The 26480-nt window shown below is 36.9% G+C and overlaps 1 protein-coding gene across 1 annotated transcript in view; it reads right to left on the bottom strand.

Moving 5' to 3' along the window:
* Positions 1-25408, bottom strand: part of LOC129439539 (cytosolic phospholipase A2 gamma-like) — a 38952-nt gene extending 13544 nt beyond the window's left edge. Inside the window, exons 1-10 of the mRNA XM_073860805.1 lie at positions 25207-25408; positions 23825-23850; positions 23551-23662; positions 23243-23385; positions 22624-22825; positions 19387-19489; positions 18993-19133; positions 13947-14012; positions 12700-12768; positions 12470-12598 (exon numbers count right to left, since the gene is read on the bottom strand). Of these exons, the coding sequence (XP_073716906.1) occupies positions 12470-12598; positions 12700-12768; positions 13947-14012; positions 18993-19133; positions 19387-19489; positions 22624-22825; positions 23243-23385; positions 23551-23662; positions 23825-23850; positions 25207-25212 (997 nt within the window). The 5' untranslated portion in view covers positions 25213-25408. The remainder of the gene's footprint in view (positions 1-12469; positions 12599-12699; positions 12769-13946; positions 14013-18992; positions 19134-19386; positions 19490-22623; positions 22826-23242; positions 23386-23550; positions 23663-23824; positions 23851-25206) is intronic.
* Between the last annotated feature and the right edge of the window lie 1072 nt (positions 25409-26480).

Raw genomic sequence — 26480 nt, 5'->3', positions numbered from 1 at the left:
AGCAATATTACTGAAATAAACTAAATGCGCCAAACACGCTGTTAACCGCAAGTTTAAATAAGCAATAAAAGTGGATAAAACATTATTATCTCTTAAAACTTTATATGACAAAAATTATATTTAAAGGAAATTTATTCTTACAGTTATTCAAAGATGCACAAATTATTCCATATATTAATTCCTTATATTCCATATATTAAGCACGTTCGTCTCTGGCCTCGCTCTGTTATGTAATAGCTGATTGACAGGTGCGCATCTCCGTCTTTTAAACAGGTATAATTATAACCTTTATAACAATAGAGTGAACTTAATAGTTGCTTCCACTGTGTTTTTCTGATATGAATAACACACGTCGGCAAATTATTATTATTTGAAATTGAAAATAATTAGTTTTTATTATTTGCAAATTATTATCTTATTTGACTAGATTTGACTAGGGTGTATTTTACAAACTAGGCTATTGGTTTACCAGTGCTTATGTGTATTTAAATGTCTGAAATCTAAAATAAACATTATCAGGTTGAAAACACTGCATAGTGTTGATATATGACAGCGCTGAGCTCGTCCGTCTGGCTCAGCGCCAACCAACGCGAAAGACTTTTGAATCTGGCAGTAATGTCATGTTACTGAACATTCTAAATCCCATATGGGGATAAGTTTAAATTATTATTTAACTCAAAAGGATGGAAATTTTATTTGTAACCATGAATACAAAAATAAAACAGAGGGGGCACAAATCAGATCTGAGGGGGCAATGCCCCCTTTTGCCCCTCGTGGCGCCGGGCCTGCTCTTAAGTTTTGTCTTCAATTTGTTAGTATAGTAAATATAGTCAGATATATAAAGTATAAGACTAGATGTGACTGAATGTATTGTTTTACCAGCGTGCAGTCTATCCCAAGCTTTTTCAGACTTTGTTGAACAGTTTTTAATCTTCTGGTTACAAACTCTTCCTCGTGTTTATTCAGAGAATGTCCGATTCTCACCTCACCGCTGCAGGAGCGATTATTATATTACTATTGATATTTGACACATCAGCTATATTTGAATACAATTCATGTAATTTTAAAAGATTACTTTTACACTTTTTTAAGTTTTAATATTTTTGCAACACACATAATCAGATGATGTGCTTGTATTATCTTGAGCTGGATTTACCTCATCTGGAGTTTGGAGGCACTCATCTGGAAAACAATAAAACAGTAAAAAGGAGCTTTAATAGTAATTTGATATTCATACATGTCATAAATATTATAATTTGACACATGTTCAAGTAGCAGAAGCAAGCATAGCAGCACAAATAATCGTTAAATGCGACAACTGTTACACATTTCAAAGAATGAACCACCTTATACAGTTATACAGATACAGACATAAATATAAATATACACATGAATTCAAAACCATTACAAAGATAACACATGATATGTAAATACAACAAGCCTAGTGAATCTAAAAGTTCACTGTAAAAAAAAATGTGTTTTATGCCAACTTAACAAATTAGGTTAAATAATTTCTGTTTTTAAGTTATGCCAACTATACTAGTCAAAAACTTAAATGTTCAGTTGACTTGCAGAACCAATTTCATTAAACTTGCATGCAGCATTTTTTTCTTTTTGCACATTTCTAAGTTTAATCAACTTAATCAACTTGAAAATACAAGTCATTTCAACTATCTTGACAGAAAATGAGTTTACTTGATTTATTAAGTTACAGCAACTCATCACTTGTAAATCCCAGTTAATTAAACTTAAAAATATAAGTGCAAACAGATTTTTTACAGTTATGGCAATGAATTGTCATCACACCACTGATCTACAGGCCTTTCTTTAACATGATGCCCAGCTGATGTCTGACCGTCGACCACGGTATATATATATATATATTATTATATATAATTATTTTAAATGTTTTAATTCCCATAATTGTATACAACTGTACATATTATATAATATATCATCTATAGAATCAGCTATGTCTGGCTCTTTCTCAAGGGTTTTTCCCTCCTAACTAAAAAAGCCGGGAGTTTTTTCTCCTAGGAGTCAGCTGACATTGGCTTAACTTTGCACCCTCTTCTATATGTTACATTATTACTACGCTCGCTAGTATGGTTTAATATTAGACGCTGTATTCTGCTGCTTATGTTTTCAATGGATTTTTCTGTGTTTTCTCTTGCATCTATTAATGTAAAAGCTGTTTTGAAACAATTAAACAATTGTAAAAAGTGCTATATAAATACAATTGAATTGAATTGAATGTATAATTCTGTAAAAAACAAACAAAGCACCCAGATTTAAAATATAAGGTAATAAATAGACATTAAATTCGTTACTTTCTATTTCCTTAGGCCAGTAATTCCACATTAAATAATTTTCAGCCTCTCAGCAGTATAATAACTGAAATAATGATAGATGTCAAAAACCCCATGAATTAAATAATGAGGTAAACGCATCTAATGAGCAGTCCATAATAAGTCTGTCATGACACGGTAGGAGAGACAGGACGCAAACGCAAAGTTCGAAAATAAATAACATTTAATGATAAAACACGAGGGATAACACGAGGGATAACACGGTGCATACAGTGAACACAGGAACATCCAATACAGGGAACAGACGAGGTAGCAATGACAATGAACCGGCAGTCAGTATTGCACAAACACAGGTATAAATACACAGACTAATGACAAACAGGTGGAATGAATCAGGTGATTAATCAATGAATGTCCAGGTGACAACGATCAGAACAGAAATAAAACATGACACGGATTTAACCGTGACATAACCCCTCCCTCTACGAGTGGCTACCAGACACTCACATAAACACAAAACAAAAACAAAGTCTGGTAGCGAGAGTCCAAGGGAGGGGTGGAGGGCTTGGGGACCCTGGCGAAGCCGGCAGCCGCCGGGACGAAACCAACAGGACGGTGGGCCTGACAACTAGGGCTGTGTATTGCCAACAATTTCCAGATACGATACGTATCCCGATACAAGGGCCCCGATACGATGTGCATCACGATACAAGACTATTTTGAATTACATTTTTGTTCAGAATTTAGTAACATTATTACTATTATTGTTTATTGTACATTGAATAAGCAGTGTTGTAACAGTTGTCTTTTTGCCATTCATTTATTAGCTTTTGGGGTAACTCATAGAAATTCTTAAAATCTCAGAGTTAATACTTAACTTAAGAAAAAGTGTCTTACTCTAGGCATTATATTTGTGTCTCTCATTTCATTATTCTATATCTATGAATATATGTGTAAACATGCAGTCAGACTTAATACTATTTAGTAGAAATCAGATTATTAATGTGACAGCTATAGTTTGAAGTAGCTCTGTATCTCTTCTCCAGATGTACACTTTTCACATGCAAATCTTTGTCGTGTTTCTTCTCTAATGCGTTAGTACTGTTTTATAAGAGAGCAACTAATAAGTATAGGCTAAGATATCTGCGCTTTCATACTGAACTCACTGATTTTAAATACGCGTGAGAGAGAGAGAGAGAGAGAGAGAGAGAGAGAGAGAGAGAACGCGGCTCGCAGACACGTGCGCCAGCGAGACAGACACGTAAAGTGAAAGTATAACCCGCTACCTTTAACTCTACGTACTCCGCGGGCGTACACATGCGTCCTTTCCATATGGATCACGCATCAGCAGCGATTGGTCACGTTACTTTAAAAAGTGCATCTGAATCGATACGGAAGGTACTGTATCGATGCGCGCATCATCAGACGTACATGACGATGTATCGTCGTATCGATATTTTGAACACAGCACTACTGACAACGGCAGGAGAACCGGAGCGATCGCTCCGAGAACCGAGGCAGACGAATTACCCCCCTTCTGGGAATCGTCGACGATGAGGTGCCCCCCCGGAAATCATCTCCCGTCCCCTCGTGGAAATGGAGACCCTCACTCGGTAGCCACCCCGGGGAAATGATCGGGCGTGGTCTGTTCCGGATCCCCCTACGAGCGGGACGGTGGTCCTCCGAGGGACCGTCGACGACGACTCAACCGTTGGGGGACCGCCTGGGCCGATCCTCCTCCCGCAGGCCCGCAGGAGCGAGCGATCGCTCACGGTGGTCCCCAAGAGACATCGGGGCTGATGGGGAATGAACCCCGATGTCACTACTCCCCCTCGACGAAACTCCTGGGGGAGCCGCCCTCCGTGAACTTGCTGCGTCCTTGAATGGCCGGTTCATTCTGTCATGACACGGTAGGAGAGACAGGACGCAAACGCAAAGTTCGAAAATAAATAACATTTAATGATAAAACACGAGGGATAACACGAGGGATAACACGGTGCATACAGTGAACACAGGAACATCCAATACAGGGAACAGACGAGGTAGCAATGACAATGAACCGGCAGTCAGTATTGCACAAACACAGGTATAAATACACAGACTGATGACAAACAGGTGGAATGAATCAGGTGATTAATCAATGAATGTCCAGGTGACAACGATCAGAACAGAAATAAAACATGACACGGATTTAAGCGTGACAAAGTCTAGCTAAATAAGCTTAATAATGGTAAGAAAGGTTATATTTAAAGCTACTGTATACTCATATTCATGGAAACACTTTATAACACTGCTCCAATTCACAACGCACGGCGTCTCTGACCTCGCTCCGTTATGCAGGAGCGATGATGATCGTTGTTTGTCTTTTAACACTCGCTGCTTCTGTAGTAGCCTATAGACTTTTGAAACCATTGGGTGTGGTGTTGGCCTTATCCAATGTCTGACCAAACATCTTGAAGTTTCAGCCAGTGTTGCCAAACCATAGCTCTAAACAAGCCTTATTATTATTTATTATTCTCAACACTTATCAGGAGGGGAGATTGGGGCACAACCTAATGCTTTTTGGCTTTGGCTCTATCATTCAAAAAATATCAACACACACATCTCTGCTATAAATGAACACTTAAAGTTTTTTGTGGGACCTGCTGTTATCATTCAATTACATCGAAAGTGCCAGAAGTGCAAACGTTACAACTTACCCCATAGGTGTGGTTAATTGTAACAAACAAAGGGTTTGTTGTAACACCTGCTAGAAAATTTGGTTAAAAGACAAATATACTAAATATATACTAAAAGTTGATGTTGTATCTGCCTATAATAGATAGATATCCACACATTCATCCATTCGTGATCGTTCATCTAACCATCCTTGTATTATACATCAATGCATATAAATATATTTTTTTAAAGGGCTGCACAATTAAGACAAAAAAAGATAAGTTGTGAGTTATTTCCCCTGATATTGTATTAACAGTTATAATTTTAATGAACAGTATTTACATTGTTTTCATTTCATTATCATTGGATACTGGAGGCTTAGTTGTAACACTGTGTGACAACTAAACCCGCTTTGTAAAAATGTTTTCAATCGCAGCTATCAGTTACTAGGAGTTGCTGACATGTTTCAAAATGATGTTTTAGGTAACAAGACAGTGATTTAAATAATATAAAGTTGGTCTTGGTGACTTACACACCCAACTCAGAAATTGAAAAAAACTTGAGTTCCAAAAAACTTTCCAAAAAAGCAAGAGGACATATATATTCATAATCCATCACCTTTGAGCAAAAACAAGACTGGAGAAGGTGAAAAAAACAACAGCACCAAAGGGAAACTGACATATTTGTTATAAATGTATCTATTGGACAGAACCCAGCAGTGTGTTCTGTCCAATAGTGACCCAACCCTGGATTAAAAACAACCCAGAGTGTTTGTTTAAGATATTTAGTTAGTAGTAATAATAGTTAATATTTTATATTCAAGTTCTACTAATTTCCTGAGATATATTTGTTTAGGTAGAAATATGAATTTCATCAACTAGATTAAAACAATGCAAAGTGACATCGAAACAACGTCTTTTGCACGTCTTTTTTGAACGCCCAATTTTGGTCTCCTGAAGGTGCAGACCTTGTTTTTTACATCGTCTGCTAAACATCCAGAACTGACGTTAACTGGACCTCTGTATAAGGCCTTATTGTAGTCCAAACGTAGTCATTGTGGACGTCTTTTCTACATGAAATTTAAACTCATTTTAGAAATTTAGCTGTTTTTATAGACACTCATGTGCGATCACGCGATTGCACGTCTGCTCAGAACTTTACTTCCGGTTTCTGTTTGTTTATTGATCTGAGTAGTTGCTAAACTGAACTCTTGAACAAATACATCATTGAAAATAACAAATGTTTTGGTTACTTAGGTAATCTATGTGTTGTTTATTTTGCTTGTTATATAAATAAACTACTTTAAAAGGACTTTGTTGTTATTATTCTTATCGAAGTTTACCGGAAGTTACGTGTTTTCCACAAAAGCAGTTTGTTTATGTTGTTACTGCTGAAACCGTCTATACTGCTTCTAGGCTCTTTAGTCTCATTTCAGAAGGTGTCATACTGTTCAAGTTCATTTTCCTATAGCTTTCATTTCAACAGCAATGAAATGACATTTCTGCATCATCATCGGGTGTGGTGTTGGCATTATCAAATGTCTGATATCTTAAAGTTTCAGCACGTATAGCAGCACGGGTGACCCACTTTGTGAACGTGAGCGTCTTTTTATCATAAATGGTTTTGATGCGTGTGCAGCAGGCAAAACACATGATGCAACAAACACATATTTTGAAAACACAAGCAACACACGACACCCCGAACACTTATTTTGAATTAGCGCCCCTCAGTTGAGCATTCATGAGCCGCCACTGCATCCAACACTGGATTTGTTTTATAATAAGCAACTTAAACAGTTTAAATAAAAAACAAAAATTATTTCAATAAGCACAGCAACACATTTTGTAGATTCCCAAAGATTTTATAATCTAGGAAGCAAACTCTTGATCAAACATCTTTCACACGTCTTTCAAAGTCCACATCTTATAATGGAAAATATGCTGACAATAAAGACAGAAAAGATTATAAAATGATGATTATATATTCAGACTGTCACTATTCGGGTGTCCAGTCACAGTAAATGTAATCATGTTAATGCTCAGCTGATTTCCTCACAATGCACTTTTTAATCTCTCTCAGCAGTTTCTCTTTGTTGTTTGTGATGTTTTTGCCAGCGACTTCCAGAAGAGGATCAATCTTATCAGGACTGTAAGGAAGTTGAATTGTGTGATATTTCTTTCTCCACTCCTCAATGTCATCTGCAGAAACAAAAACCACACTGAAATCACAACCCAGTTTCATTCAGGACTTCAGAACAACTGAATGATCTCAAAACTCACCTCCACAGTTGACCGTGTTGAAGAGAGGGATGTGGATCACGGTCGGTACTTTCTCATGGCCTTCAAACACATAAAAGTCCTCTGGGTTATCTGCAGGCGGTATATTAACTTCAGGAAAAGGGATGTTTAGTTCCATGCATGTATTTTGCAGAGTTGGATGTCATATCAGTTCATATTGTAAATTTGACATTAAAAATGTATTGTTTTGGTCTTTTTTTTTTGAGCTTGTGTGTAAAAGACTTAAAGCATTTTAAATTTGTGTTAATTATATATATTTTGTGTTAAAGCAACAAGAAATGTGTTAATAGTATCGCTTACACGTGTGGATGTAGTGCTAACTGTGTTAAGAGTTTTGAAAAGTTGTTAAAATTATTGAAAAATGTGTCATAGCAATCGTAAAAAACTGTAAAAAAAATAGTAAATTGAATAAATCATTTTTTCAGTGTGATGTAATCTGTGAAATTGTCTTAATGACTGGTGCATGTGTTTAAACTGTGCACGATTATGAAGAATTAGTAAAGAGCCACAAATGACAGATGAAAAATAAGAAAAATAAGCTTTACCATTCTGCTTTGTCTCAAAAATCTTTAATTTTCGATCAAAAATGTGATCTGTAAAAAAGCTCTGTAAAAAATCAAAAGCAATCAAATTTAGGGTAATAAACTGTCATGAAATGTTTTCTTCAGTACAGATGTAGTAAAGCCAGAAGCTGCTACCTTTAATCTTTTCCCATACGTATTGCTAGTTATAATCTCCATCAGCAATACAACTGTCACACAGAGCTACAAAAACACAAGATGACAATAATGCCAATGCCAAAATATACAACAAGTTGTATCTTAATGTACTCATCTGTGACATTGCTTTCTATACCTCTCACATTACTTGAAGTTTTATTCTTTGGATGTAAATATTTATTGAAATGATAAATATTGTTCCACGAAAGCTATTTGTTTATGTTGTTACTGCTGAAACCATCTATATTATACTTATATTTAACTTTATGTTATACTTAATTTTTCATATTTTTCAGTTTCATCTTATATTTTGCAGAGTTGAATGTCATTTCACTTGAAATTGTATACATATATAACAAATAACTTTAAATAAAAATCTTTGAAAACATCACAATGGTAAAAAAACATTGTTTGTTAAGTGTTTGACCTTTCAAATGCAACTTGCCAAAATTACCGTAAACAACACAGTAAGCGTGCAACAGAATCCTAATCGCGGCTGGTAAGTCCTTATCACTAACTTTGTATTTTTCTAACATTATATTACAGTTATATTATGTTGAGTGTTGGATCTTTATTAATTGTTAAATGTTTTTAGTCTATTAAAAAGTCAAACATCCGTGTTTAGACACAGATGTTACACACAATCATGACATACCAAGAGATCTCTAACAAAGCAATAGTGACACATAATAATAAAATGTTAATTACAAACACTCTGTTTTCCCCATTCAAGCTGGAACTTTTTTAAAAACAAACTTCAACCACACGTTGCTAATGTTCCTGTTCTGAGAATGAAATAATTGAAAAATTGTCATGATGTATTTCTTGCTCATGTTGTATTTTGTTTCTGCTGGGATGTTGGGTTCCTTCCTTCTTTTTTTTGTCCGTGGCCAATCACATGCCTAAAGAATAAACAAGTTAAATTACAGCATGTCCCCCCCTAATGAGGCCGTAATATTTATTCTTGGGGAGTTCCCCAACCTCGCGGCCCCATCAGAGGCCATGTCGCCCCTCCAGCACCCTTCTCACCTTTTTCACCCTTGACCCGTTTTCATGCCTGGTAAATTTCTTGAAGTATATCAGAAATGTATTTTTCACTATTAAATGTCCAAATAAAGTCCTTTGCAACAACTTTATAAAAGATTTCCTCAAAATTTTGCACCCTCTGATTCTAGATTTTCAAATAGTTCTTGGACAAATATAAATGATTTGTAGAAAATTGTGATGTAGCAAAAAATAAATATTTAATGTAATGCAAGTAGATCATAATAATTGGATTTCAATTACTTAAAAAGGTAATACCATACCTTTACGTTTGTTCAGTTGAGAGGTTAATTAATATGCATGAATTGGTAATTAATATTCTTCACACCTGTCTAAACGGCATCCAATGGATTTGTTTTGTAATAAGCAAATGAAACTTTGTTTCAGTTTGAAAAAAGATTTTATTTTATTTCAATAGAAGCAAAGCAACACATTTTCAACACAATCTTAAGATAATATAAATTTAAAGGGGTGGTTTCCCAGACAGGAATTAGCTTAAGCCAGGACTAGGCCTTAGTTTATTTAAGAAATATAACTAGTTTAAAGAAACATGTTTAAAATTAAAAAATTACTTTTGTGCATTTTGAGGCAAAACAAAGGGTACTGATGTGATCACTGCAAGTTGTTTGCCGTTTGGGCAGCTCTTTAATTTTAGTCTAATCACTGTCGGAAAAAACGCCCCAAAATGTTTTATTTAAAAACACTTAAGTCTCATGCATTTTTCTTTGGTATTTTTTCTTATTTAACTGTAAAAAAAGAAGCATTATTTTGTTATTTTACTTGAATTAAAATCTTAATTTTAGTAAATTGTTAAAACACGATCAGAAACTTAAATTGTCATTCTTTATATAGTCAAAATGATATAATAATGACATACATAGCCTATAGCTAGTTTGTCAAAATGTTGAAACTACCAAAAGCACACACACTAACTAATCCAAAACTAATCCAAATGACTCTTGTCAAACAATACAAGAGTTTATTTAGCAAAACTACAATAACTTCAAATCTCATTGGTTCTCATTCTCATGTAATCCCAGATGTATGACCTCCTTTCTTCAGTAAAGCACAAAGTTTTATGAATTCATGCCAAATAAAAAAACAGATAACTTTGCTTTTTACATTTTTCAAAAATCTTTGTGTATTTCTATTAATATCAATTAAACTGCATTTAGTTTGTTTTGATTTAAGCTTCACAAATAAAAAAGCACAAAGTAGCACAATAAAAAACAATAAAAACATGATAACATAATAATAAACATGTTTTTACAAAAAAAAAGAGTTTTGGAACCAAACTCTTCATTTATTCCTAATATGTTTTTTGTTTAGTCTTTTTTTATTGTTAAGAGTGTCCACAAAAACTTTTTTGTTCGCTATTTTAAAAAAAATTAATTGATTTCAGCAGAAGCAAAATATTTTTTAACATATCAAACAGACCTGAAGTGTAACTTTTAAATTAGGGATGCACCAATATATCAGCCTATAATCGCTATTGGAAGATAAAAGCTTTTTTCTCACTAACGAACATCGAACGATTGTTTCAAAAACAGCTGATGATCATGACAGATTATATCATGACAATCAAATGCATCAGACAATGAAAACAGAACTGTTTGTTCACTCTGCGCTTTTCATTATTACGTTTTTGTATAGTATTTAGAGTATATTCAAAGTATTAAATGTAATCATTCTAATGCTTAGCTGATTTCACCCCAATGCACTTTATAATCTCATCCAGCAGTTTCTCTTTGTTGTTTGTGATGTTTTTGCCAGCGACATCCAGAAGAGGATCAATCATATCAGGACCGAAAGGAAGTTGCATTGTGGTATATCTCTTTTTCCACTCCTTAACTTTATCTGCAAAAACAGAACCACAATGAAATCACAACACAGTTTCATTCAGGACTTCAGAACAACCAAAAGAGATTAAAACTCACTTCCACAGTTGACCGTGTTGAAGAGAGGGATGTGGATCACGGTCGGTACTTTCTCATGGCCTTCAAACACATAAAAGTCCTCTGGGTAATCCACATGTGGTATATCAACTTTAGGGAAAGGGATTTTTTGTTCCCTGCACATTTCAGCAGCTGTCTTTACTGTCTGTAATTGAAGAATATGACATTATCACGTGATGCTGAGAGGAAGAAGTCATATAGTCATTATTTACTCTCAATCTCATTTTAAACCACATGACCTTCATTGCAAGACCAGAGGAGATGTTTCTCATTATACAGACCAGCTTAAAGTGTACAGGTGTTGTGTGTTTATATTAACAATGAGTGGGAAGAGCATGAGAAAGATGAGATAGATGAGGAGGAAGAGTAGGAGGAAGATGTGGTGGATGAGAAGGACGAAAATGAGGAAGATGTGATGGATGAGGAGGAAGAGTATGAGGAAGATGAGATGGATAAGAAGGAAGAGTATGAGGAAGATGTGATGGATGAGGAGGAAGAGTATGAGGAAGATGAGATGGATGAGGAGGAAGAGTATGGGAAAGATGAGGAAGATGACATGGATGAGGAGGAAGAGTATGAGGAAGATGAGATGGATGAGAAGGAAGAGTTTGAGGACGATGAGATGGATTAGGTGGAAGAGTATGAGGAAGATGAGATGGATGAGGAGAAAGAGTATGAGGAAGATGAGATGGACGAGGAGGAAGAGCATGAGGAAGATGATACATTTTATCATTTTAATTGAGCTTTATGATACCTCAAAAGAATCTTCATCACTGAAATCCAGGGAAATGATGAGGTCAACGTCTCTCTCCTGTCTCAGCACTGAGATGTAAGGTGAGTTGTTCAATATACCAGCATCTTCATAATCTCTTTGCTCACTGCTCTGAAGAACGGTTGGCACTGCATCATCTATCAACAACAGTATACGGTCAGTGTTCAATGGATTTTAATAATTAACAAACTGAAATAACACCCGGTCTATTCTCACCTTTCACTTGGTAAAGAAAATTGTACTTTCTGCCCCAGATCCAGTCAGTCACAGACCAAAAAACGTTCAAAGAAACTTATGTTAACAAAACACAAATACACTCATCAAAATCAAAGTCCCTTCATTTATTTTTAGGTTCATCAAAGATATTTATCTGTCTGGAAGATTAAAGTGATTGTAGAGACACTTCAACATACTCGTAGACTGAATTGTGGACTTCAAACTTTCAAATGCAGCCACAGTGTTGCTCATAAATGATTCCAATAAACCGTCTGTTTCATCTATTTCAAAGTCCAGCTGAAGTTCTGTTAATAAGAGAAGACATACAATACTTTACATTTCTTCTCTGACGAATGCTTTGAAATAAATTAACAATGAATTTAATTACTACACTTGATATTTGTGTTGCTTTGTTTGTTCTTGGTTTGTGTCTGCACCGTATGAGCTTAAAAAATGTGTGATGAAAAAGTGTGACAACGAACTCAAAGCATTTGCTTACCTGATAGCTTTGCTTTGATGGCTTCTTCATAAGGAGAAGTGTCTTCACCTTTCAATGCAGAGATATTCATTTCCACCAGATCCAAGAACAGTTGGTGGACTTCTTCTATTGTTGGAGACGTGCTATCTTCTGAAGAAAAAAAGTTGTTGTGAGGATCATTGTTGTGCAAAATTGTGAAGCATTAGAAAAGTGATCATAAAATAAGAAATATGTGGATACTCGTAATTTACCTTCCAACTTTCCATCCACCTCATCTTCTTTTTTTTCTTGACTTGGCATGGGCACTGTTGTAATGTATTCTTTAAAGAAAATGATTAAGATGTGAATACATATGCAAAAGGTGTTTTATTGTAAAATCCCAATAAGGGCCAGCAAACAAATCCAAACAGGGTATATCCAATTAGTGATGGTCGTTTTCGAAGCACTGCTTCATGAGGCTTCGAAACATTTACGAATCTTTTGTTTCGAATCAGTGGTTTGGAGCTTGTTTCAAACTGGCCGAAGTCACGTGATTTTAGCAAACGAGGCTTCATTACGTCATAACTGTTTCGAAACGTTTCGAAAATCCGATGGTTCACCACTAGGGGGAGTTGATCATATGACCAGTGTCTAGAATGTTTCAGTGAACTCGGGTCAGTTTTATTATAAAAGTTCATAAAACATTCATCCTTCTGACTAATAACACTGCCATTTTGTCTATTTATTGTTTATAGACAGATTTAATGACAAAAATGTGCATAATTAAAAGGGTAGTTAGATTTAATCATTTGTTTGCCCTAAATAAAACTAAAAACACATAATACACTTTTAACTATGTCTTTATTAAGTTAAATAATTTTTTTAAACATATTTTCATAAAAATCTTGCTATTATTTTGTAAAAAAAAGTGTAAAATGTTTGGCCATATCTGCTTTACACTATTTTGACCAGCAGGGGTCACCAGTGTGTGTGGTGTTTCGAACTGCTTCGAAAAACTGAATCAATTTTCGAAGCAATTGGTTCAATTGATTCGAAGCTTCGAAAAGCTTCGTTTCTCCCATCACTATATCCAATAACCATAAATCCAAATACAGGCTAGGGTTCAGGGCAGGCAGAGTAACAATTGAAATCCAGAAACAGGCACAGGTCAAAAACACAGGCGAAGGTAACAGAGAAACAGATCAAACAGAACACAGGCCGATATACAAACAGGATGTGGCGATGTAATAATCAGCCCAGAACAGGTGTACAGGAAGTGGCTTTATACAAACAGACAGGAAGTGTGAACTGTGACATGGCATGATGAATTTCAAAATAAAAGTCAGAACAGAGCAGAGTATCAAAATAAAAGTTCAAATAACAAAAATACACAAGACACAACCAGAACACAGAATAAAACCTTACACCTGTTAAAATCCAAGAACAACCAAATTGAATATATAGTTAATAAATAGACATGAAATGTTTTCTTAGATGGGGTAAAGCCAGCAGCTGGTACCTTCAATCATTTTCTTTGCGTATTGAATGTCGATTTCTCCATCAGCAATAGCACTGCCACACAGAGCTACAAAAACACAAGATGACAATAAACAACTAATAAATCAGTTCTATTTCTTTGGCTACAGACCGCCAGATGGACTGAGTGGATACCTTCACCTTCCTCTTCTAATCGAGAACCCAATATAACATCTGTCACCTGGTGACCTTAATGACAGGCCTGACTATAAATAGCTCCCTACACGTCATCACTTGTTCTTTCGTCTTCTCGTCTATTTTGAGAACCTGCAGCGGTGGCAGTGCAGCTTTCTAGGACAAAGTTCCGCAAGCTGTATCCTGCATAATTACACAATTACTTTAGAGGGTGAGAGTGTTTTTTCCAAACCGCCCGTAGGAATTGATTGACCTTAAATTGTTTATTGACAGAGGTAGTGGTGTTTCCAGTTACCTACATTTAACATGAGTTTGTCCGCGCAATGCTCGTCTTGTCAATAGAGCATGGAGCTTGAGGATCCTCATGACCAATGCCTGAACTGTCTCAGCATTGATCATCTTACAGAGGCGCTGGAGGATCCATGCATGCATTGCAGCGTGATGCCTCTAGAAGTAAGATGCGTTTGACTCGCAGCATTTAAAATGATTAAGGAGGGGGCTGTAAAACTAAAAGCATCGGCCTCTGCTCCGCATCGGCAAAAGAAAAAAGAAGCCAAGAAGGATCTTGTGCATAGAGTAGATGAGTTGGCTGATGGTATGGGGAAAATCCAGGTGTTTTTGTCTAAATTACAACCCCAGACAGCCTCTGAGAGTTTTGAATTGGGTAGGGGGGAGTCTGAAGCCCCGTGCCTTCCACAACCTGATTATACAGTCTCCTTGGATGATATTGACCTTGTCTCCGTGGCAGCAACAGACTCGCTGCTCTCGGAAGATCGGTTTAAAAAAATACAAATCCTCTCGCAGGCAGCGTTGAATCGTTGAGGCCGGCGGCGACGAACAGGTTTTCAGTTTCACAAATCCGTTTTTGGCATTCAATAACAACAAATCAATGGTTTCTAAATACACTTTCACAAGGTTACAACATACAGTTTTGTCGCCGGCCTCTCGCGAACACTGGGATTCGTCTTTCAATCATGACAAGCCCAGAAAAGCACAAAATTCTTTGCACAGAAATTCAAACATTACTGGTGAAAGACGCGATCAAAGAAGTAAAACCACCTGCGGCAACACAGGGGTTTTTCTCCGTTTACTTTGTCATTCCAAAAAGGATTTGAGGAATCTAAATAAGACTTTTTCCTGCGATTCCGGTTCGAAGCGAAGACATTCTAATTCAAGGTGCTCCCATTCGGGCTATCCTTAGTCATTCAGGCCGCTCTTGCACCCTTGCAACAAAGGGGCATTTGCATGCTTCCATACCTAGACGATTAGCTGTTGTGCGCAGAGAACCCTTCAAAATTGACAGACAACTTGCAACAACTGTTGAATCATGTTGTGAATATGGGGTTTGTAGTCAATCGGGCCAAATGCCAGTTATGCCAGTTACGGCGTCTCTTACAAAGATAAGAGCACAATTTTTTTTGCCTAATAACCGGGATGACACTAGGCATACTGGTGACGAGATATCCAACCTTGTTACAACTAGTGGGCATGCTGGCTGCAGCGGCACCTGTGATCAGGTTGGGTATGCTGCACCTAAGACCACCTGTCAGTAAAAATTCAGAAGTACACACTAGTGAGAGTGACGCACACTGCGCGATGGGCACTACAGCCTTGGCACAGCATGGAGTTCCTTCTTCGCAGGGTTCCTATGGGTCCACCCCTGGCGAAGAGGGTAATTGTTACCACAGATGCGAGTCAGCAGGGGTGGGGAGGATTATGGAAGCAGATAGGAGTCAAAGGAGTTTGGGGGTAGAAGCTCCGTTTTCAGCATATCAATTATCTATGCTGAAAACGGAGCTTCTCCCCCCAAATTCCTTTCTATGTTCCTAACGCTACGATATTTTCAGAATCAGCTGATCCACGAACATGTGTTAATACGGTCAGACAATATGTCAGCAGTATTCAATATAAATTACCAGGGGGGCACAATATCACTGAAGCTGCTACAGGCTGTGCACAAGCTCTGGTTATGGGCAGATATACATCTAGCCGCATTGAGGGTAGTTCACATTCCGGGGCAGATAAACATGGTAGCGGACGCTCTGTCACGGAGTATTCCGCTGTCAGGAGAATGGCAACTCCACCCAGAAATAATTCCGTTAATCTGGAACACATACGGCACGGCAGTGGTGGATCTGTTTGCCGACAGTCAGTCGTCTATCCAAAGTTTTTCTCTCTGAGGAGGGAAACGGAGTCTCTAGGACAGGATGCATTAGCCCACAATTGGCTGAGTGGTCTCCTATATGCATTTACCCCATTTCCCCTGATTTGGTTAGTTCTCAGTCGCATTCGTATAACGAGCCAACCGCTATTATTAATAGCCCCGTGTTGGCCGAGCAGACTGTGGTTTCATCGGGTCCTCCAGTCCGGTTGCCTTGCAGCCCAGATCTTTTGACACAGGTGAATGGCAAACTACAGCACGACCAACCTCAGACTTTGAAGTTGTGCGTTTGGCTGTTGGGGCCACCCCAGCCTTTTGGTCTGTTCTCAAGGGGTCAGGGACTCTATTAAAAACGCTTGGGCACCACCGACTAGAGCGCTGTATCAGAACAGGTGGAAAATGTTTTTGAAGTGGTGTGGCGAAAATCAAATAAGTTCCCAGTCATGCACTATAATCAATATTCTGACATTTTTGCAAACCTTGTTAACGTTGGGTCGGTCATACTTCACAATAAAGGTTTATGTGGCAGCATTATCAGCGCACAGAGGTCTCATAGACGGTATTTGTGTCGGGACGCATAAATTAGTGGTTGCTTTTTGAAGAGGTGTTAACCAACTAAACCCCCCTTGTAGAATTATGATTCCGCAATGGGATCGTAATATTGTCCTAGAAAGTCTTTGTACCTTGCCATGTGAACCACTGTCTACAGCTGATATTAAATGGCTTTCTTTAAAAAACGCTTTTTTGTTGGCCATTTCATCGGCAAAATGTGTGAGTGAGTTACACGGACTCTCGGTGGAATGTTTAAAATGGGGTCCAGAAGACACAAAAGTGATGTTGTGGCCGAATCCAGCTTTTTTACCAAAGGTGTTGTTGAGTAATTTCGCTAACACACCTCTGATACTACAGTGCCGGCATTTCACTCTGACAGGGGAATGAATCAGGAGCTTTGTCCTGTGAGATCTCTGTGTCTTTATGTGGACAGGACGGCTTCTTTGAGAACTACTGACCAGTTATTTTGAAAAGGAAGACTGGCTCATTAGATAATGGAAGTCATTACGTGCTCTTATGCCTCCGCTCACAGAATTCTGCCCGATCCAGTGAAATGTCATTCCACACGCTCTGTGGCAAAATCTTGGGCGGCTTTGCGGGGAGTGCAGCTCGCAGATATTTGCGGAGCTGCAACTAGGGCCTCACCGTCCACGTTTTCCCGATTCTACAGACTTAATGTGGTTGATGTTCCAAATAATTGCGCAATAGCAGTGCTGGGCGAGGAAGCCAGTCTTAAAATTGTTTCATCTGGAGATAATCATTGAAACTGAGATATTAAGAAAAAAATTAAAGAATCTCATGCTTCTGTGGTTTGGTTGTTTAATTGTCATTTACATTTATAATGTTTGGTAGACGATTCTATGCAGAACAACTTACAGACCAGGATGGATATACCGTTTATTTTTGTTGCTATTTCATTACCTATACAAAAGTCATTCAGGTAATCAAGGGCTGTTTACACTTGGTATTAAGATGTGTTTTCATCGATCGGATCACAAGTGGATGAGAGAGACATATTACGTTTACACCTGGTATTTAAATCCGTCTCTTTTGTCCACTTTCGACCGCTTCTGTGCTGAATACTATGAGGGGTGGTCTGTGAGACGGTGGGCGAGTCTCTCTGCTGTCATTAAAACGCGAGCGGGAGTAATGATGAGTTAATATGGACGCAAACTAATATTATGTCGGAGTCCACTGCTTGTTTAGCAAGTTAACATGCTGCACAGTGTTTTGTACATGAGTATGTACGAGCTTTCTTTGAATTGTCAGCGCAATTGATGAAAAAGGATCGCACAACTATCACACGCTTTCAAAACGAAACTACGGAGATCAGCCGCTTAGTTTTATCAATGAAAGGCTAAAAATAGCGCTGTTCACCGAATGTTCACGCCAGAAGTAAAAAAAGACGTAAAACTTGTGTTTAATACCTCAGATTAGATAAATGGGCGGAGAGAAGGCGGTCGCATGTGGCTGTTCAACAGCATTCAACCACATGTGCGTTCCGCAACTCCAAAGCGATCCGATCGAAAGTGGTTTCGACCACCTCTGGATGTGGTTGAAAGTGGTCGAAAGTGGACGAGCTCAAAACGTTTTGAACACTGTTTACACCTGGCATTAACGGCGTCCACTTGTTATCCGATCGACGAAAACGCATGTTGGTGCCAAGTGTAAACAGCCTCAAGTAACCATATTTAAGGGTGTTGCATGCTGTTAGACCCTCGTGACAGATTTTATATTCGTCTTCCACTCGGTCCATCTGGCGGTCTGTAGCCAAGGAAATAGAACCACGGTTACCTATGTAACCAACGATTTATTTTGCCAATGGCAAAAAATGTATATAGAAAAAAATATAATTGACAGCTCAAGTGAGTTTCAATTTTAACAAACCACCTATATGGCAATCTGTGTTTTAATCATTTCATCAGCTCATTTGCATTTAAAATTGACACACCCAATTGTTAATATTTAAGTTAATATTTAGTTTATTATATTATTATTATATTATATTATATTTTAGTTTTATGTTACAGTATCTTATAAATAGTTTGCAGTCTATCCAGAGTTGGCCAGATGTTGTTTGTATACTTGTGTGTGTCATAAATAATCTTGAAACAATGAAGCAGCTTTACGTTTAACTTTTTTTTAAAACACAACAGCCACATGCATAGAGCTGGTCCTTACATTGCAGGTAAAGCATGTCCATTACAGGCAGATGTTTAATCTTGCGGCCGGCTTGAAAATTGCTGCCAAATTTGGAGACGTCCACAAACGCTCCGATGACGGAATAACCTGCTTCATATGGGGTGATCTCAAACCAAGGATCTGCAGACAGACAACTCATTCATTTAAAACATGACACATCAAAATGTCCCCACAAGGTCACAAAAACACTGGTATTCCTATCTTTGTGGGGACAATTGGTCCCCACAACGTGATAATTATCAGGTACACACACACGCACGCACGCACGCACGCAGGCACGCACGCACGCACGCACGCACGCACGCACGCACGCACGCACACACACACACACACACACACACACACACACACACACACACACACACACACCTACCTCCATCATTCTGCTGTCTACATCCCTTGTCAATCACATTATAGATGGGAAACGGGTCTTTGTCATGTCCAACCTGCTGCTCTGAAACTTTGTGTTCGTTTATCTGAAGAGAAGTGAAGTTTTCTTTAATACCTTTGCGTTGCTTTCTGAGAAGTAATAATACCTTTTGAATGTAAACAAATTATAGTCTACACTCAAAAAATTATTTTCAACCTAGTGTTTGGTCAAAAAGGGACGAACCCAATCCGCTGGGTTGTAATTTAACCTGTGCTGGGTTGTTTCAATTTAAAATGCTGGGTTGTTTTAAGCCATTATAGGGTCAAGTATAAACATTTTCTTGGTTCATTTACATTTTTTTACAGACGCTAGGACACCTCTCTCAAGTCTCAGGTCACTTTTGCAAAACTCTTCACCAGAGTTGGGTATAACGCGTTACTGTGTAACGCATTACTGTACTCTAATTACTTTTCCTGATAAGGCAGTAACGTAACGCTTTACATTTTAAATGTATGTAATTTGATTACAGCTACCAATGACAACAAAATTACGTTACTAGCGTTACAAATTAAGCGTTGAAAAATGAATTAAAATGTATTTTAAAATGACGTTTTGCCGTTGCTCAGCAACGTCTGTTAACGAGCATGCGCGCAGTGTCAGTTAACGAGCATGCGCGCAGCGTCAGTTAACGAGCGACGCAAGCAAATGGATGCTGTGTGAGCGGTGGTTGATCATTCAAGTGGAATACAGACAATACATGTCCAAAGTGGGCTTTGCGCGATGACATCTGGTCTGCCAGAAGCGATTGTACAGGTGTGTTTTTAAATTACTATAATGTACAATAAGGTTTTATTTGTTAACATTATTTAACTATGTTATTTAATCATGAGCTCAATGCCTGCACTGCATTAATTAATCATATGTTTATTTAAACAATTACCAAAACAACTTTGTTATATTTAACGAACTAACATGAATATTAACATTCTTTAACTTGACCAAAAAGCCCTCGCGAATCCGATGACGTGTTAAAACTCTAGTTTCTGTCTCCGCGACCGCGAATGAGTGTAGATAGATAGATAGATAGATAGATAGATAGATAGATAGATAGATAGATAGATAGATAGATAGATAGATAGATAGATAGATAGATAGATAGATAGATAGATAGATAGATAGATAGATGTAGAATGTTTAATGAGAAATGTTAAACATGTGTAACTTATTATAAAAGCTACAAATATTTATTCATCATTATGACCAGTAATTTAAGGAGAGGGCAAATCACACCAAAATAGCTTTAAGCAGTTAAATATGACCTTCGTTGTCTCGTCTCTTGTCTCCGCCCCCTTCTTCTCCCTGTTAAAAGTTTAATCATTAGTTCATTACCCTCACTTGTTTTCTCCTTATCCTGTTTAGTTTTTCATATTTAATGCCATTGTGTTCTTAGTCCTGTGCTCGTTCATTTTGTACTGTTACTGTGTGATTCTGTCTAGTGTTAGAATCATAGTCAAGTCTAGTTTAATGCTGCCTTCACGTGCTATCGTAATTATGGTAAATACCAAAATCCCACTTGGAAAATGCACATGAACACCCCTCATGTGGTATTTTCCACTGGGCAACTCGTAAAATATTTTGATGCCCCAGTTGCCGAGATGAGATTACCTTTGACCTTTTCAAAATGGCGGAGAGCAGCAGCAACGTCGTGAATGGTTGAATGACAACAAAAGCAATGGTAAATACCAGTTCACAAATGGAAAATGCACTTGAATGCAGCAAACTGGTAAATTCTAGTTAACAAATGGTAAATGCGCTTGAACACAACACGCTGGTTAATACCAGTTCACAAATGTAAAATATCATCTTTCCCATAGCACGTGAAGGCAGCATAAGTCATCTGTGAGTATTCCGTGTTTGTTCTGCCCCCACGTGGGCTCTTGTTTTGTCTGTGTTATAATAAAGTGTTTTCTGTTCACCCCCGTCATCGCCTGCGTTTGGGTTCATCCGTCCTTGTTTCTGACCGTTTCACTTTGTAGCTTTTTTACATTTGATGTTGTCAAAGTAACTTAAAAGTAAAGTAATTAGTAATTAGATTACTTTTTGCATGTAGTAATCAGTAATGGAATCAAATTACAATTTTAAAGTAGTAATTAGTAATTTGTAGTGGATTACTTTTTTTAAGTAACTTACCCAACACTGCTCTTCACACAGTGAGCACAACAGAAGTCTATGTGGGCTAAACTGAGGATCAATTATCATTGATTTGGCACAAAATGCATTCAATGACTACATCTCTCAAATTTCATGAAATCTTTTCTCAGACACAACAAATGCCAAAACTCTTTTTGCACATGCTTACATACTGTTAAGAAACTGTAAAACTTATGTTGAAAACAATAACATAATACAAAACTGAATAAGACAGCAATTTGCTACATTTCTATAGAAATATTTGAATGAAATATATTTAAAATCTTAAAATAAAATGCTATAAAACAATTGGCCAAATGGAGAAGACCGAGTAGATTAGCATTATTATTGTATCTGTATCAGTGGATGGTGTGTATTCAAATTCTTGTATTTTGGAATTACTCTACATAAAATATTGATGAATTCTGCATCATGTCTGATTCATTCCAGTAACATATATTGCAGTAAATTATAAACAGAGATGTGTCCTTGTTTTACACAAGAAACATTGTATAATGCTACATGTTGTTAGTGTTTTTAGGTCATTGTTTTGTGGGTTACAAAGTGTGTTTGTCAGCTGTCAACCTTTGCTAGTGTTGTGAAAGAATGATTTGATCTGAGACCTGAATAAAGTGTTTTGTTAGTTGTAGTGCATTTTGAATGTAAAATGAACTGCTTTGCCAAGCGGAAAGTTGGTTAGGAGAACTGTGTGAAGAGTTTTGCAAATGTGACCTAAGTATTGAGAAATGTGTCCTATTGTCTGTAAAAAAACTGTAATAGACCATTTGATTTAAAAGCAAATCCTAGGATTATAAATGGATCTCAATGGAATGTAAAACCATCTCTGGACATTATTTGCACTTAAAAAAGCCACAACCCTTCTGTGTAGATATCAGAGAACAATTGAACAGATTATTTCAATGCATTCTTTGGCACCTTTAATACTGACAGAGTATGGTTGAAACAACCTAGGATTTTGTGACTTTTAAGACTAAAAGTGACAATATCTTGCATAAAGATCATACTGTATATTATGAAGGGATTTATTACCTCTTTCACGAATAAAGTGATGATTATCACTGCCCAAACATCAGTTAAGCTGAGCATGCCTTTCTCATCGTAATATTTCTTTAGTTTGTAAAGTGTATCACGCCAGCCTACATCAGAACCTTTATGTGTCTGAAGGATCTTCTCCTTCACTGAGTTGACTTTAGTGGACCAGTTTGGCTCCTGATATAAAGATGTCATGCACCTTCATAAGATAAAGAGACTGATTATAGTTGATCTCATAGTCATCTCATTTCTGTGTGTGTGTGTGTGTGTGTGTGTGTGTGTGTGTACCTGGTAATTATCACGTTGTGGGGACCAATTGTCCCCACAAAGATAGGAATACCAGTATTTTGTGACCTCGTGGGGACATTTTGATGTCCCTATGAGGAAACAAGCTTATAAATCAAGCAAAATGATGTTTCTTGAAAATGTGAAGTACTAGAAGGGTTTCTGTGATGGTTAGGGTTAGGGAATGGGGGAATAGAATATACAGTTTGTACGGTATAAAATGCATTACGTCTATGGAATGTCCACACAAAACATGTAAACCAGAATGCGCGCGCGCGTGTGTGTGTGTGTGTGTGTGTGTGTGTGTGTGTGTGTGTGTGTGTGTGTGTACCAGGTTGATCCAGAGACTCCACTCAGATAAAGGATGCAGTCCAGTAGACCTATTTTTTCAAGTTTATCCAGACATCCCAGTAAACCCAGCATGGCTCGTTCTCCTCCTCCAGAACCCAGTAGTGCGATTTTTGGCACATTATCCTAAAACCCATGTACAACTTTCATACACTTAAAACCAAAAGCGTTAATGACAACATTTCACAAGAAAGCAAGCACTCTTAAGTTTTGTCTTCAATTTGTTAGTATAGTGTATATAGTCAGATGTATAAAGTATAAGAATAGATGTGACTGAATGTATTGTTTTACCAGTGTGCAGTCTATCCCAAGCTTTTTCAGACTTTGTTGAACAGTTTTTAATCTTCTGTTTACAAACTCTTCCTCATGTTTATTCAGAGAATGTCCGATTCTCACGTCGCCGCTGCAGGAGCGATTATTATATTACTATTGATATTTGACAAATAAGCTATATTTGAATACAATTCATGTAATTTTAAAATATTACTTTTAGACTTTTTTGAGTTTTAATATTTTTGAAACACATATAATTAGATGTGCTTGTATTATCTTGAGCTAGATTTACCTCATCTGGGGTTTGGAGGCACTCATCTAGAAAACAATAAAACAGTAAAAAGGAGCTTTAATAGTAATTTGATGATAAATTTCATAAATATTATAATTTGACACGTGTTCAAGTAGCAGAAGCAAGCATAGCAGCACAAATAATCGCTAAATGCGACAACTGTTACACATTTCAAAGAATGAACGATCTTATGTTGTACATATACAGATATAAATATAAATAAACACATGCATTCAAAACCATTACAAAGATAACACATGATATGTAAATACAACAAGCCTAGGAAAACTGAAAGTTCACTTTAAAAAATGTTTGTTTTATGCCAACTTAACAAATTAGGTTAAATAATTTCTGTTTTTAAGTTATGCCAACTATATACTAGTCAAAAACTTAAATGTTCAGTTGACTTGCAGAACCAATTTCATTAAACTTGCATGCAGCATTTTTTTTCTTTTTGCACATTTCTAAGTTTAATCAACTTAATCAACTTGAATTTACAAGTCATTTCAACTATCTTGACAAGAAATTAGTTTTCTTGATTTATTAAGTTACAGCAACTCATCACTTGTAAATCCAAGTTAATTAAACTTAAAAATATAAGTGCAGAAAGATTTTTTTACAGTTATGCAATGAATTGCCATCACACCACTGATCTACAGGCCTTTCTTTAACATGATGCTCAGCTGATGTCTGACCATCGACCACGGCTGCCCGCATTTTATTTTTTTTAATAATTATTAAACAGTTATTTAAAATGTTTAATTCCCATATCCTCTATAGAATAAGCTATGTCTGGCTCTTTCTTAAGGGTTTTCCCCCCTAGGACTTTTCCCTCCTAACTAAAAAAGCCAGGAGTTTTTTTTTCTCCTAGGAGTCAGCTGACATTGGCTTAACTTTGAACCCTCTTCTATATGTTACATTATTACTACGCTCGCTAGTACGGTTTAATATTAGACGCTGTATTCTGCTCCTTATGTTGTCCATGGTTTTTTGTGTTTTCTCTTGCATCTATTAATGTAAAGCTGCTTTGAAACAATTGAACAATTGTGAAAAGCGCTATATAAATACAATTAAATTGAATTGAATTAAATGTATAATTTTTTGTAAAAAAACAAAGCAACCAGATTTAGGATATAAGAAAATAAATAGACATTACATTTGCTACTTTCTTTTATTCTTAGGCCAATAATTCCATGTTAAATAATTTTCAGCAATATAATAACTGAAATAACAAAGATTTAAGGAAGCAGGATGGATGTCAAAAACCCCCATTATGAATTAAATAATGAAGTAAACGCATCTAATGAGCAGTCCATAATAAGTCTAGCTAAATAAGCTTAATAATGGTAAGAAAGGTTATATTAAAGCTACTGTATACTCATATTCATGCAAACACTTTGTAACACTGCTCCAATTCACAACGCAGGACGTCTCTCGGCTCGCTCCGTTATGCAGTAGCGATGATGATCGTTGTTCGTCTTTTCACACTCGCTGCTTCTGTAGTAGCCTATAGACTTTTAAAACTTAATAAATGAATTTCTGCATCATCATTGGGTGTGTGTTGGCCTTATCCAATGTCTGACCAAACATCTTGAACTTTCAGCCAGTGTTGCCAAACCATAGCTACAAGACCAAGCCCAAAACACGCCTAATTATTATTTTTTATTATCAACACTTATCAGTAAATGAGCCTAAAACACATTAATATGAGTTTACACGTTACAAAAATCCTCACATTTCAAAAAAGCAAGAGGACATATATTCATAATCCATCACCTTTCAGCAAAAATAAGACTGGAGAAGGTGAAAAAGACAACAGCATGAAGGGAAACTGACATATTTGTTATAAATATCTAGCTAAATAAACACTGCTGGGTTAAAATGACCCAACTGCTGGGTTGATTCAACTCATGGTTCTTTTTTGAACGCCCAATTTTGGTCTCCTGAAGATGCAGACTAGAGGTCTTCTTGGGTCCAAAGAAATGTACCCGATACAAAATGACCCAAATCACTTTATACCCGAACCCGACATGCATAAATAACTAAAAAGAAAGACCCATCCCGAGACAAACCTGAGAAAATTAGACCCGAGTCTGACCCGAACTAGTGGCAATCTTTTTAACCCGACTGGACCCGAATGTAAAGGCACAGTTTCATCTGACGCACGTGCGGTCACACGATAAGCTTTATCCCGAACTTTACTTCCGGTTTCAGTTTTTTTAAAGGATTAGTCCATATTTTGAAAGAAAAATCCAGATAATTTACTCACCACCATGTCATCCAAAATGCTGATGTCTTTCTTTGCTCAGTCGAGAACAAATTGTGTTTTTTTTAGGAAAACATTCCAGGATTTTTCTCGTTTTAATGAACTTTAATGGACCCCAACACGTAACAGTTTTAATGCAGTTTAATATTGCAGTTTTAATGCAGTTTCAGTGGAGTTTCAAAGAACTCAAAATGATCCCAAACGAGACATAAGGGTCTTATCTAGCAAAACGATTGTCATTTTTGACAAGAATAGAAATAAAGAATATGCACTTTTAAACCACAACTTCTCGTCTAGTCTATCTCCGGTCCTGTGATGTGGCAGCGCGACCTCACGCAATACGTCATCACGTCAAGAGGTCACGGATGACTAATCGAAACTACGCCCCCA

Source organism: Misgurnus anguillicaudatus, chromosome 22 (genome assembly GCF_027580225.2).
Source record: "Misgurnus anguillicaudatus chromosome 22, ASM2758022v2, whole genome shotgun sequence".
Classification (NCBI taxonomy): domain Eukaryota; kingdom Metazoa; phylum Chordata; class Actinopteri; order Cypriniformes; family Cobitidae; genus Misgurnus; species Misgurnus anguillicaudatus.
Note: the sequence above shows the minus strand (reverse complement) of the source record. Positions and strands in the feature narration are given on the sequence as shown.